Source organism: Varroa jacobsoni, unplaced genomic scaffold (genome assembly GCF_002532875.2).
Source record: "Varroa jacobsoni isolate VJ856 unplaced genomic scaffold, vjacob_1.0 contig02158, whole genome shotgun sequence".
Classification (NCBI taxonomy): domain Eukaryota; kingdom Metazoa; phylum Arthropoda; class Arachnida; order Mesostigmata; family Varroidae; genus Varroa; species Varroa jacobsoni.
This window is the reverse complement of record NW_019214769.1, coordinates 43,965-58,582: the sequence shown is the minus strand read 5'-3', so window position 1 is coordinate 58,582 and position 14,618 is coordinate 43,965. Positions and strand designations below refer to the sequence as shown.

Genomic DNA, 14,618 nt, shown 5'->3' with positions numbered 1-14,618 from the left:
TAATGCGTAACGTAAAAATTACGTAACAATATACTAGTGATGAACTCACAATTAGACAACTAGAACTAATGTCTAAAATGTCAAGAATTGAAGATTAAACTAAAGGCTATATTATGTGAAGTGTTTTGGGTGCCATTAGACAGGTGCCACTTTTTTAATGGTCGGCGTTCAGCTTTTCATATTTCCTTATAAACTATAAAGTTAATATAGCGGTGATACATAATTCTCATAACCGACAAAATCGTGAGTGTATTTGTTGGCACTATATCTCAAGCTAGCTAAAAATGATACAATCATTTAAATAAGATGAATTGAAACAAAAATTTTAATCAGTAAATTTCATATTCATTGTTTCAATTTATTTTTTCTACTTTAAACACTTTTCGGTTTGAGACGACCCGCTCCAAACGGCGACAGTCGACCAGTAGCTGATATGCAAAAATCCAGATAGATTAATAGACTACAAACAAACAGAAGACCGGTAATTACGTACCGTGGCGCAATGACCCTGTCTGGTAAAGGGAGCGCCAGTAATCAGCCATCCAGAGGATGGCCTCTATACACGCACCGTGTAGATCAGGTAGATCAAGAATGAAATGCACTTAGCCGTTGAGTTCTGCTGTGCTGGGGCCAGAAGCTGGCATGAGTTTGCCCGAATACTGCATTTGACTGTTTTAAGTGGTAACTACAAGTTGCTGGAACTTCAAGTGTCCTATTAATGATCTGAGTAAGTAAAATGACTTGCACTCACTACGTCTAATTCCAGCATAGTGACTAGCCTTGATAATATAAAATAATAACATTATGTTGCGTACGTTCTTGTGGGTGAGATATGTAACCGTTCCTGACTTTGATTCCGCTTTATCACGTTTGACTTTTTATTTTTCTAGAGACGGTGGTTATCCATTAAGCAGGGATACGCGTGCTATCTTTTTATTAGTTCCTTTTCGCTGACGTTTCAAGTGTAACAATACGCAGAACGTATTCGATCTGTTCACCACAGTTAACTGGCTTAATAGTTAAATGAGTGATTAATCGGAGTGATCTTATTACTAATTTTGACTACTGATTTTCATCAATGAGCTGCCAATATCTGTTCTGATAAATAGCAACAAAGAAACAGCATATGAACATCTATTTAACGACATTATAATAGGGAAAATCAAAAGGCGCAGCGAAAGGGATAGATATTAAGTATAGATCGTTAAGAAATGCATGTTTTTCTCTAGCTACAGTCAAAAACGTACTATATCATACGTGCTAGATACGTTAGAAACGATAAAATAACTAACCACTTGGAATTTCGCTGATTATTTGGGTCAGAAAATACTCCCGAAATACTGTTACATATATTGCTCTGCGGCTTTTAAGGTGCCCCTTAAGAGCAGCCCAATATTGCCACTAGATATACGTTCTTCGATTGTGATCATCTTGATCGTGCTGATAAGAGTTTTAAGAAGTGTTCTAATTATCCCACTCCTTTGTCACTTTAAATATATATCCGTTATTAGAAGTATAATGCCTTTAGTATTTATATATATAGGCAAATCTGTTGTGTTCTGCGTAGGACAGTCAATTAGAAATTGACATATACTCGCAAAGTATGTGATCTTTAGTCAGATGCCGGACAGAACTGCTATCCAGGACAGAGTTGGTTATTACATGCTTTAAAAACGTGCTTTCTCCGTATTAAATACATAATTATTTCCCTAGACAATGAAGAATGCTGTAAAATAATTCGTTAGCCTAATATATCTTTCTTGAAAAATAACCTTTTTCGACTCTGACATTGATTACATCCTATCTTTTGCATTATATTTACAATATTACTATAGATTTCCATGGTTCATAGGCAGACGGATTTTTGAAATAGATAAGTTAGCCGGCATTAAGTGAAGGTAACTGTTAGAGAAAGGGTCGGCAGCAACCTGAGCTATGAGCTGAAAAATATCGAGTGAAAAACATTTCCATAAAATAAGACTATTATTTTATTTTATATATTTTAAATATAAATGATACGTTTATTTACTGTGTAAGGAAGTGATACTATATAGAACCGATCGATAGCGGCGTGTACTTTTTTTTTGTTGAATCCAAGTCAGACAATGCATTGGACTATCGCGCTGCGATAAACATTTTTGGTTTAATTTACTTAAAAGGCTCTATATACAGCAGGGCCGTTTTCTGGCTATTTATGTCCACATTTGAATGGTAATGGTAATAAAATGGAGCAACTGATAAGTAGTACAAGGTATCAAACAGCCAATCGATCTGTTATTTGAGGATCAGGAGACACGCAAAGAGCTAATGTTGCATTTAGAAAATTCATCAAATAAAAATATATCTATTCCACTGTGCTATATCCTAGTTCATATAATAAAAGCAGAATATTGACATTTTATTTTGCATGTCACAGCTATTTGGTCACGCACAGAAATGGCCAGCCTACTGTTCAGTGAAAAAGAAAACACAACAGGGAAGGAAATACGCTTGGCATCTTAACTGAAAGTATTATTAACATCCTTTTTAGTTCACTACTTCTATTGCTATTTACTAGTCGTGCATTGATTTATTTTAAAATATCAAACACAATTCTACGCGTATCGATACATATGCTTATTGAGCAGTAATGTTCTATTGTAATTATACTAACCCCGTTATCGTCTATATAAATATGCTGTTATTCGATATCATTAATAGGGTCCGATCATTAATTTTGTTGAAGTTCTTTGTGCGTATCGCGTATTTTTACGTACAATCTGCTACACTGCCGTGTAATTCGCTTGGGCTTAAGTAGAAACGTTGGGCCTTGGACGGAATACGGCAAGGCCGCGTAATGCCGAAAACGCAGCGCTTCGTCTCACTTAAAAGACGAACTCTGAGGTCTTTAAAGACATCCCTATCTAAGATCTCACGGCTACTACATTCATCCATACTTTTGTGGGTATGGTTTGGAACCGACAACGACACTTACAGACTGCCATTTTAGCTGTCACAGTGGCACAGTTCCTACCACCTACAGTATTGAAGTGTAATACATTAGAACAATGGATGTTGTGATAACCTTACACACATTGAGTGAATGCGTGGAAGAGCGGAATCTCTGAGTTGACACAGTTTGTTGAGGTCGATGGTAAGTTTCAATGATAGTCTTTATGAGGTTCTAATAATTACTTGCTTCTTACTGCGTCTGCCGTCCGTTGTAGCAGTTCTACCGTTGAAATTATAGCATTGTGAATACCACCTACGGCCAAAGACAACCACCGTTCTATCCGCCAGAAATGTTCATGTGTCCAAATACTATTATTGTGCATAGAACCATGATATAGGAAGTGAGTATACAAAAAAATTCGATAATGACTAGAGATCAAATTTGAAAACGGTATTGGCATTTTAGAAGCCTAGCAAGTAGTCGGTGAAGTCGTCCTAGGTAGACTGAAATTTTTGGGGGGCGGTTTATTTCAAGGTGTTGCATGGGTTCTCTAGTTCTCTCACCAATCTGGCAAAGAAAAGCCAGATCTGCACCAAGTTCGACATGTAGCCAAATTTAAATTCATCTTAACTTTAGATATCTCTTAAGTTGTTCTGTATTGAAAATCTGGGCTTCACCACCCCACAGATCGTATGTGTCATTGGCGTGTTGAAGTAAGGGGTTTTATCTCCTATCCCTACAGAATGGTACATGTATATTGTGTTTTAGCGCAATTTTAGCCCTGCCGTAATCCCCTTTACATTTCCCAAATGATGGTACACTAAGGGCCTTCAGATTTCTTTAGCATAGATTTCTTCATCAGTTCATATATTTGCCACACGGATGCTTGCTTCCAGGCCTACTTAATTATCATAATAAACTATATTACTACTATTATTACTATATGATCACTTTTAATGTTAGCCAGGCCTACTTGATTATCATAATAAACTATATTACTACTATTATTACTATATGATCACTTTTAATGTTAGCTTGTTTAAGGGCAAGCACGAGCGTCACCAAGTCTAAAGCAGGTACGATAATCTATTTGTTATTACGCAGCATAAATTTAGTTTATTTTACTAGAAGATTATTATGAGACGTTCCGGGTTGTTTGGTTTCAGCTAATTGGCATGGACACAGTTAGGCACGTGCACTATAAAATGCCTGCCCAAATGTGTAATCCTTGCGAGCAATTCGACTGTACGTTGAAAAATTATCAAAACGTATTGGGTTAAGACTCTCGTGGTTTTCATACTCTATAAGAAAAAATTCAAATTGTGGAATACAAGTGCAAAGTGTGGAAAAAGCTGGTAAAAATATTAACAAAAAGATTTGGAGTGCTTTATTGTTAAGGTTTAGACGATAACGAAGTATATTTCCTAGCCGGCACAGTAACACGGGATCTTAAACTCGCTGGTCATAATATTTTAAGTGGGAGATTATGTACCAGTATTTGGGCTTTTCAGGTGACCAGTCGCTGACGCTAGACCATTAACAATATTACCATTTGGATCCCTTTTGTAGTTAATTTCTTATTATACGAACTTCACAATTTTAGCAGCATAAATACTTTTAAGATCCAATGATTAGCTTGTTTTTGTTTTGATGTTTTTAATGACTGAAATATATTCACCAAGGAATCAGGTCGTTTTTCTGTTGTTGAAAAGCAGCTACCTATACTGTACAAATTTATATATAAAGGTAATTATTATTAAATAAGGACTTATTTAAAATAAGTCCTTGGATATTTCATATATATATGAAATAACCAAGTCCTTAGAGACATCTTCAAATTTATTTCTTTAGTACTTCAGACGTGAATCACAAACATTTATTCATTGCCTTATCCGTCTTGTTAGATGCGATGGTCAGATCCTTGCTGAGGTTATTTCGATACAGATTTAAATGTAATAAAAAATAAATTAAAAAAATAGTAAAAAAAAAGCCTAAAATCGTGACTAGCCTTTTGAATATGATCATACGCATCATTGTAGCATTATAAGGTGCTGACATCGTAGGAACGAGCACTATGGTTTGTTTGTTATCGCTTTTTTCTGATTTTCGCACTACACACCGTGTAAATTTGTATTACTCGTATCAGACAGCATTGATGTGACGTTTCAAATCAGACCATAAGATTTTAGCAGAAAAGATCTATTTTAGTGTAAATGGACTTTCAAAGAGACTGATGTAGAATCCAGCAGCGGCGTATTACAAGCTAGATTAGCGGACTGTCGTACAACATAACAACCCGCTAATCTAAGTTCAAGTTGGGTGTTGCAATAATAATAGAATATTGCTTCAATTGTAGAAACAATGTATGCAGTATACAGATGCTCATTCAAACATTATCTATGGCTATTTGTAAAATATGCCATTACGTTCAGCTTTAGTGGATAAAATGCTCGCCTGCTAATAATAATAATAATAAAGGGCACGTTGTCTTCTAGGTTCGAACCAATAAGGCATAGACAGACACACGTCGTCATTTATCGTCTGATCGAATATCGCCTAACAGCGATACCAGACGTAAAATTCCAAACATAGAGCTACATTAAGCTTGCCTCCATATAAATTGTTGTCTATAAGAAAGAGCAACGTTTTTGATATCTAAGTAAGAGGTGAAAGATAGCACTGATCTAAGGCAAAAAAAAAATTGAAAGGACTAAGTGTGCTTGCACTGCTTGCCTGCCCTGAAATGGCTTTGTTTCATGGCAGGATTTGTTTTTTTAGGTTTTCTACACATACACATACAGACACAAAACGCACATACACACGCGTACACATTTATGCCATACAAACACACACACAAACACATACATAGAGAACTAAATTTCTCCGAGAATCTTAAAAAAGAACGAACAATTTATTTACTATGATTAGCACAGTTTGTTTGGGCTATATAATAAGATAAGGTACAGAAGATTTGATTTTGAACACGCTGCTTTCTTACTGCATTTGGGCGGTATACTATACTTGTTTGGCAAGTATTTAATTTTCTCTAACGTTTTCTTCAGAAATCAACAAAATGGAGCATAAGTCGATAGAAGCCAAAAAGGTGACTTTCTAACATACAGAACGTACTAAATTTTGCGTAGTCAATATAATCGATACATTAACAGAAAACAGGAAAGAAAAATGCTGTTATGCAAAAAAGCATTGACAAGACAAATCCTTCCAATACTGCTATATCGTCTAGCTATATCCGTAACTTCTAGGTTCAGTTTTGCAAGATGATATATAAAAAGACCAAATCACACAAAATCCAAATTATCTTCAACGAGAGGACCAAATCATTTAGACGATCCTTGCAGTTCCGAAATGTTTGGCAGGCAATTGCGAAAGATGGTCTTGCAATTTGCCTTGAAATTTTACCCCAGGCAAGAGTACTCGCTATTTTCAATGGTGGTTTTTAGTAAACTCGGTAAATATAGTGGTGGGTGATAGTTAAGTAAGTCTAATATGTAGACTTTCAAGCCTAATAATATCAATTGAACAGCTGAGCTGTTAACCAGCTGATCCCGGTTCGAGTTGTTCATTAGACTCACGCAGACGTATGTAGTGTTGGGGGTATTCCGTGATTCCGTCCCCGCAATTCTGGGGTCAAGCATTCAGGACAATTAAAATATAGCACATCCAAGCGCCTGCGTTCGTTTTCTAGCTCATGCCAAAATAGTTACAATAAGGTGGGTGGGCACTAGGAATAGCTAAAGTATATAATAGCGTTCAAACCGAACGTAGACGCACTGCATTTTATGCGGCAGCTCCGGATGTGAAACTTGAAAAAGGTACCAATCCCATTCTGCCACTAAACTTCAATCGTTTATAGTTGTTGCAGTGGTTTGTTCATTTGGGTTTCGTGACTTGAATTTCACTAGCAGAGGATTAGATTAGTCTTTTCCCTTGGGAGAAGAGATGAAGAAAACGAATAAACCAACAAAGAAAAGTCAACGACTTGCGAATGAATGAACGTCTTGGTACGCTGGTTAATGTTTGTCTGTCAAAAAAAAGGCCCGAGATATACTTAGTATGTAATGATGTTGGCCTTGGCTATGGATTAGTTTTTGCTTCAGGCAGACTAAACCGCCGACAAGATGGTACAATATCCCGCTCAACTTCGTAACGCGTCGCGACGCATGATACAGTGTGTGATCGCCAGACAAATGTACAATACCAGGCCTTTAAACCGATCTCAAGGGCCTATTTTGGCACAGGTGAGCTTCGTTTCCTATGGTTAACACGTGGTTAGCTTAGTGAGAGAGCATAGCATCCCAGTCTGACATGCTATTGCAGCTAAAATAATGCCGGTCGTAAATAATTGAAATCAAAAAGCTCTTAAGACGACTGTAGGTTTTCAAAATGCTGCATTGAAGCTATATTAATTACTTTTTTCGCTGCAAATAGGTAGTTATTAAAACGAAAACATCACTGAAAACTTACTAAAGAATGAATAATAGCGAGGTTCAAACATTTTCATTATTATTCTCAATATCGACCGTGTGCATATACATTTTTGTCTTTTTATTTCAGTCGATCGCGTCGTCTCAACTATTAATCCGCGGCAATTTAATCACTTATGTAAATATACATGACAGACGCATTGCAGGCTGCCTACATACTGCAGGTGAGTAACCTTCCTTTTCGATTCGGAGAGTATTAGTACGGCGACACCAGCAAAAATTCAATCGGTACATCCATGGACTTTCCCTTCACATGAATTTCGTTTCAAATGCAACAGCCTTTTCGAAGCAGTTACGCATTCCCATTAACGGGACACACTTAAGTATTGTATCTATCTCAGAGTAAATGAAGATTTGAAAGCCTTCAAATGGAGTAGTTTTAGATAAGTATCACCACTACGGATGTTTACATTTAGAAATAGAAGAGAAACGGCGATATCGATGTGTAAAATTAACGTTCGAGCTTGGCATTCCGGCAGACGTCCTTGTTATTAGGTGTATAATATAGGGATAAGTAATTCTCACGCAGTAAAAAGGTAACGTTCATACCAAAATTTCGAAATGTTTAGACGTCAACCTTAATCAATACAACAAACTAATTTCTGTCTGAAATTTTCTGTTCCCGTGAACACGAGTACGAATGCATAGAATATCTTAATCACTAATAAGTAAATAATTTATCAGTTTCACTGCAACAACAGAGTTCCCGTGGCGACAGTCCTGTGGTGCCATTCATCTTATCCGATATTGGCGAGGGTATTTCTGAGGTAACGATTAAAGAGTGGTTCGTAAAAGTTGGTGATCGTGTCAGACAATTCGACCCGATCTGTGAAGTATGTATTTAGCAACTTTTTATGTTTTCTTTGCTATTAATTGTCACTGAAGTTCGAGTACAGAAAATTATAGTTTACACAGGGAATGAAATCTCCCAATACTGCTAGAGACATTGCTGGTGTGACGAAATCCTTTTACGCACATCATTATATATATATACATATATGACATTAATCAAATGTAACAGCGCAACGAGCATATAATTATTGAAATAATAACAAAAAAGCTCAACTGGGAACCAAATGATGTTTGGACATTCAACATGCAGCACGTTTTTCACGATCGCCAAAAAATTCCTATATTTATTATGTCGCACTCTGATAATAAGTGTTCAGAGAAAATGTCGCGAGCATAAAGTAAATGCTGATCAACTTGTAGATGCGTCCAGCCTTTATTGGATGTATCATGTCATACTGGTGCATCGGATCTTTATTGCGATATTCCTTTGGCAAGCATGGCATATCTGATGTAACGTAACTGGCGACAAATAGCGTTCTTCAAGAGACGCCTATATCTTCGAACGATAATCTGAAGAAGTATGTTTTAAATCCATTCTAAATAGAATTTTTCATTTTATTCAAATTGTATTTTGTATTCTATAGGTACAATCAGATAAAGCGTCGGTGACAATTACATCTCGCTATGATGGTGTTGTCGTTAAGCTCCATCACCAGGTAAATATTTTATCATTTTTCGAACATGCGCAATCAAAATCACTGAAAAAATAGATAGTGGTAGTTATATAACGAAATGATCGAGTATTTGTATTTGGATTTGTATTCGATAGATTTTCTGCACACGATGCTTTGTTCCGATGTCTTTCTCTGTAGTTACATGCACACAGTGCCCTTTGAGCTCGCCCATTTACTAATAATCCTACAATCTGTTGTATACAGGTTGAGGCGCTCGCCGCAGTGGGGAAGCCGCTTATTGACATTCAACTAGATGAATCTGGTATGGAGTCAATTTATTCGGAAGGGAGAGCTAAATTATAGCCTTATAGCAGCAAGAGAGTCCTACGTATACTCGATGGTTAAGCTATTATCGAAATTGGTTTTGCCACAAGTATTAAAGAACGGTTCGTTGTAATAGAATTAGGTTTGATTAAATGTGTTAATCGCAAACACATTTAAAGGCGCATTGGAAGATACTGATTAAAAAAGGTGTGCATAGCATAGGCAATAGGCGTAGAACGTAGGTTCATTTATTTACTGTAAAATAATTAATGTCAGTATGTAATATTTTCAATAGACAAGAGTTTCGCTGGTGGGGTTGGTAATAATGGGGTTGCTATGACGACATCGGACCCAAGAGCTTTTAGTAGCCCGCCGGGACCTTCTGAGGACTCAAAAAAAGGACAAGTGTTAGCCACTCCTGCTGTCAGACGAATGGCTGCAGAGATGCAGGTATATACATGTATTCATATATACATGTTTCTATATTTAATTGTTATCTTGCTAACTCTGTGATACAACTATGCAAATGTATTTCAATAGCGTATTCACCTTGTCAATCAGTTTTTCGGGGGTGTAAGTAATGTGTTGAGTGAGGTTAAACCGAAATCGCGCACCGTATCATCTTTCAGGTCCCTTTGACTGAAGTGACAGGGACAGGCAAAGGAAACCGCGTGCTTAAGGACGATATTTTCGCCTATCTTGATCGGCAGCAGCGAGTACACGTGGTATATTTTTGTGGCCCTTACCATGAAGATGTGCTCTGTATATTTGTGGTATGCAAGATGAACGCAAAGGCTGAATCATATTTTGACTATTTTTCTAATTTACCTGACTTTCCAGAGTGGGCCTTCTACCGCACGAGTGATCTCTACCAGCGCGACTGCAGCGCCAATCGGTGCGAACGAGCGGATCGCGCCTTTTAACCTATTAACATAGAGTTACCGTTACCAATTAATTTAACCATTCCACCAGATAATTATATGTTGAAACGTTATCACGTTACCATCGAAACATTGTCAAAATCTACGTTCATTTAGAAAGACAATAACTGTCTAAGAATCGAGTGGGTGCAATAGGTATAAGGAAATGTTGGTATAGCTGGTGCAATAGGTATAAGGAAATGTCGGTATAGCTGATGTTAGACGCTAATTTCAATTCGGTGTTTATTCAATATTTTTAACATTTCAGTTTTGTAGGGACGTTGATAAACTATCTCGCAAATATCCTTATAGTACATAAGTAATGTTCGCGCATTCTTCCCTAGATTTAACTGACACCAGTCAAGTGTTACCACTGAAAAGACAACTTGAAGCAAAGACTGCCCCAATTTCTGGTTATACTCGCACCATGATCAAAACGATGACAACATCATTACAAATTCCGCACTTTGGGTACAAGGTAAGTCTCGTACATAGCTACAATGCATAATTACGTGTCGTAAAACCTTCACCCGTGCTAGAAGAATAGGGGTAATAATTTTATTAGTATTAATAGCTACTGCTTTTATAGGATATGTATTACCTTGAGGACAGATATCTTTTTGGGGAGCTACAGTAATTACTAATTTGTTAAGAGCAATTCCTTATATTGGAGAAGTATTAACTTATTGAGTATGAGGGGGCTATTCTGTAGGTGGTGTTACTTTAATACGATTTTTTTCATTACATTTTTTAATACCTTTTATTTAGAAGGAAACATCTGATAAACGTTACACGTGGGCTCGAACATCAGTATTAAAAGGTTACGTCAAATCATTCAAATATATTATAAGTTGGTTATTTTAGATTAACGCTAATGCAGAACTTAGATATCGGGTTGACAATCGTCCGACTTCGATGTCGCTCTGCTCCCTTGTTCTTGTTGAGGTTTTTCGGATTATTAACAGCTGAATTGATGTTTAAGGAAAGTTCAAGCACTTTGGCACGACTTTTATGAATGAAGATATAGTTTAAGAAATTTCTTGGCAAGAGATTAATTGGATTGCACATCATAATGCTGAAGCACACGTTGTGTTAGTAGATGTGCTATATTTTATACTATTGGTCATGAAATCACGCTACGAATTGCACGATTTGCAGGACGAGATAAACCTTACTACGTTGGTGAGCCTTCGTAAGGAAATGGCAGAGGAGGCAAAGCAATACGGGGTAAAACTTTCTTACGTGCCATTTTTCGTCAAAGCCGCATCTCTTGCCCTGTACCAGGTATGACACGATGATCAACCGTGGCGTCGGCTTGTCTGAATACGTTTGAACTGTCCCAATTATTGTAAAAATCGAAGGAGGAAGTACGGCTCTAAAAATGGATTGATACAAGCGGAGAAGGTTTTAAATGTTAAATGAAGGTTAAAATTAAGAACACCTATAACGTTCGCAAAATTGCAGCTTAGGAAATATAAACGCTGTACAAAAGATTATGGTTTTTCCTATGGATCACGTAACTCACTTTGGGAATAGGTTTGTAAGAAGATAATAACAGTGAACAAAGTATAGCATTAATCAAACATTGCTTATAGATAAACGCCATAAATACCTGTTTTTTTTTGTTATTACAGTATCCCATATTGAATAGTTCGTTGTCAGAATCTAAAGATCAAATCATCTATAAAGCTGAGCACAACATTGGTTTGGCTGTGGATACTTCTATAGGATTAATTGTGCCCAACATTAAAAATTGTCAGGTAAGCCCATCATTCCATCTCTCTTAAGAAGACCTTCATTTCTATTTCTACCTTTTAAATGAGTCAGTCGCTAACACATGCATGGAGTAGCAATAAAAACAGTAATAACTGTATAGTAACTGAATTTATGTACATTATTTCGATTTAGAACAAGAGCATATTGGAAATTGGCGCCGAATTAAGTCGTCTGCAGTCGGCTGCTAATGCCGGACAGGTATCCGCAGATGATCTTAGCGGAGGAACTTTCGCGTTATCTAACATAGGATCGGTACGGACTTAAAAAAGAGACATTATTGTACCATTACGTTACGAGAGTTGGTAATAAATAATAATAAATAAGAGAAGGTGCTTTGTATACATCACTGCATTACACAGTTAAATATTAAGCAGCTGCTGTGAATTACTTCTGTACCAGCTGTCCATTTTTAGGTGTTAATGAAAACAATGGTTGATTGCATTTTGTTCCAGTCTTTACAAACTGGCTCTTGTATATTCAGTTATATATAACTTCACAGTTTGCCAAAGCTATCTACATTATAAAATTATTGCCTTAGATAAAAGGAGAGCCTATTACTTTACCTATTACTTTGCTTACCCATTTGCCCAATAATTAATAAAATAAACAAATAAATAAAATAATAATAACAATAGTATCACATAACGTAACAAGCCAACTTAGTCGGTGTTCTGCTGGGTATGCCAGACCCATGACGCCCACTACGCAACCTGTGTATTAAGTTATAATGTGGCAAACATAAGTTAGTTCCTGTCACTCTGTCCAATAACTAATAATAACAATAATGATCCGTTAGTATAAAAAATGAATTTTACATTTTTTTTGACAGATCGGTGGCACGTATACTTTTCCAGTGATTCTACCACCAAATGTTTGTATAGGAGCCCTTGGACGCATTCGAAAGGTACCTCGATATCTGGAAGACGACACTATTGTGCCCGCACACGTGCTGGAAATCAGCTGGTCCGCAGATCACCGTATTATTGACGGAGCAACGATAGCGAGATTTTCGAACGTCTATAAACGTTACCTCGAAAAGCCTCATCTACTTTTAATGCATCTTCAGTAACTGGTCGCGGATCTTTGAAAAAAGTTGCGAGCATTTATGTTTCCCAGGGACATGTCAGAGACATTACAGAGAGAGGGACAAGCGACGTTGTTGCAGGTCTAATTCGTGGAGGGATATGTATGGGGATGTAAAGGACTATTTGTGAATGGAAATGTCTTATTTTCATGCCTTTTCATGCTATGGTGAAATGTTCTACTTATACAAATAATTTTGCAATGCAACGCTAGATTTACATCTAGGTCAACCGGTGTATTAGTGTTTTTAACGCCCGAATCAATGACCTCTTTGAGACTTGAATACTCGTTTAGCCTCACGCTTAATGACGTACAATTAAGCTGTCGGCTGCGATGGTAGTACAAAGGTCATTGATGTACTTCAAATGAAGTACATCAATTAATAATAATAATTAATAATAATTAGATGTACCGATAGGCTTTAACAGGCCAATCGTATGGATGAGCAAACCCTATAAAGTGGCATTATCTCGTTCCTGTATTTGGTATCTTAAGTGAACGTATCTGCTTAGTTACACGGATTGATATTCTCTACCTGTTTGAATATATATTCTAAATTGTTCTCTTCGTATTCATGTTCATGGACCTGTTTTTCAAAATTGTAGCTCATACAATGGCTCGCACCAACTAATCAAATTGACAATATATATGTACTTATAGAAGTAGTTGCTATTTGACGTAAACATTGCGCGGCAAAATTTGAAGCCCTCGAACTGTGTCTGATTGTTGATGCCAAAAATAATACGTGTTGTACAAATGCAGGCACATATATGTATAACCAGTAGTCACATCAGCCATATACGAGTCCTATAAACAAATGCGAATCTTTGCTTTGAATTTTGAATTGAGAGCAAATAATGATGGCAAACGAGACATGGTTATTCCGCGCTTGACGTTTGCCTAATGGTATGTGTATAAATATATGTACGTGCCATAGAAGCTAAGCAGTTGCGCGCACAGGTTGCGTCAAAGTTAAGCTGGGAAACGGGAAGTTTTGGCATAAAAGTTCAAGCCAGCGTCGGATAAGAACTTCGTTTGTTAGAAGAGTCTGGTTGATGAACTCTACATCTTCATATCTCTCTTTTTCTCTCTCATAAATTCCACACTTGACCCGAACCCCAATTTCTTTTGCTTCTTGCTTTGTGTCTTTCTCTACGTTTTATAAACGCGCAAACAAAAACGACATCAGTATTTCCAGCTTGATGTATACCACTAGGCTGCGCCTTAAGACCAACAGATAACCCTAGATTTGTTGCATGGCAGAGATTAGTCTGCCAATCATCTGCGGCAATGCATGCGACCACAGCAATGTTACTTATAGATTCTACAATTCATATAATACACAGAATTTGTAACCTGCACCTACCACAGGAACAAATAGTTCGATGTGCTGTAGTTATCATAAGTGGGAAAAATATTGATTAGTACCGTTTTCTAAATAAATTTGTTCTAAGAATTCCGAGTACAGTCGTTTGGCTATAATTGAAGACGAGCTACTTTTTAGTATATGCAGCATGCCGAAATTTGCCTCTTACTTTGTCGATCTATCTATCTTCATGATTTCGAATAGGAAACATGTAAAAAATCAAGTGGTTATATTAGTCTAGGTCCA

At 36.8% G+C, this 14,618-nt stretch overlaps 1 protein-coding gene across 3 annotated transcripts; it reads left to right on the top strand.

Moving 5' to 3' along the window:
* Positions 1 to 526: 526 nt before the first annotated feature.
* Dbct (Dihydrolipoamide branched chain transacylase E2) lies at positions 527 to 14,493 on the top strand. Of its 3 annotated transcripts, none has more exons than XM_086973259.1 (14): positions 527 to 727; positions 7,051 to 7,191; positions 7,508 to 7,601; positions 8,122 to 8,270; positions 8,874 to 8,945; positions 9,168 to 9,225; positions 9,523 to 9,677; positions 9,857 to 9,952; positions 10,068 to 10,122; positions 10,492 to 10,625; positions 11,306 to 11,431; positions 11,782 to 11,907; positions 12,056 to 12,175; positions 12,753 to 14,493. In XM_086973259.1, exons 2-14 carry the CDS (start codon positions 7,072 to 7,074, stop codon positions 12,990 to 12,992), a joined length of 1,545 nt encoding a protein of 514 aa, XP_086829385.1. In that variant the 5' UTR covers positions 527 to 727; positions 7,051 to 7,071; the 3' UTR covers positions 12,993 to 14,493. The 3 variants fall into 3 exon arrangements, with proteins under 3 accessions (XP_086829385.1, XP_022709567.1, XP_022709566.1); XM_022853832.2 differs by having other exon boundaries at positions 7,039 to 7,191; positions 9,857 to 9,949; XM_022853831.2 differs by having other exon boundaries at positions 528 to 727; positions 7,039 to 7,191.
* Positions 14,494 to 14,618: the final 125 nt, after the last annotated feature.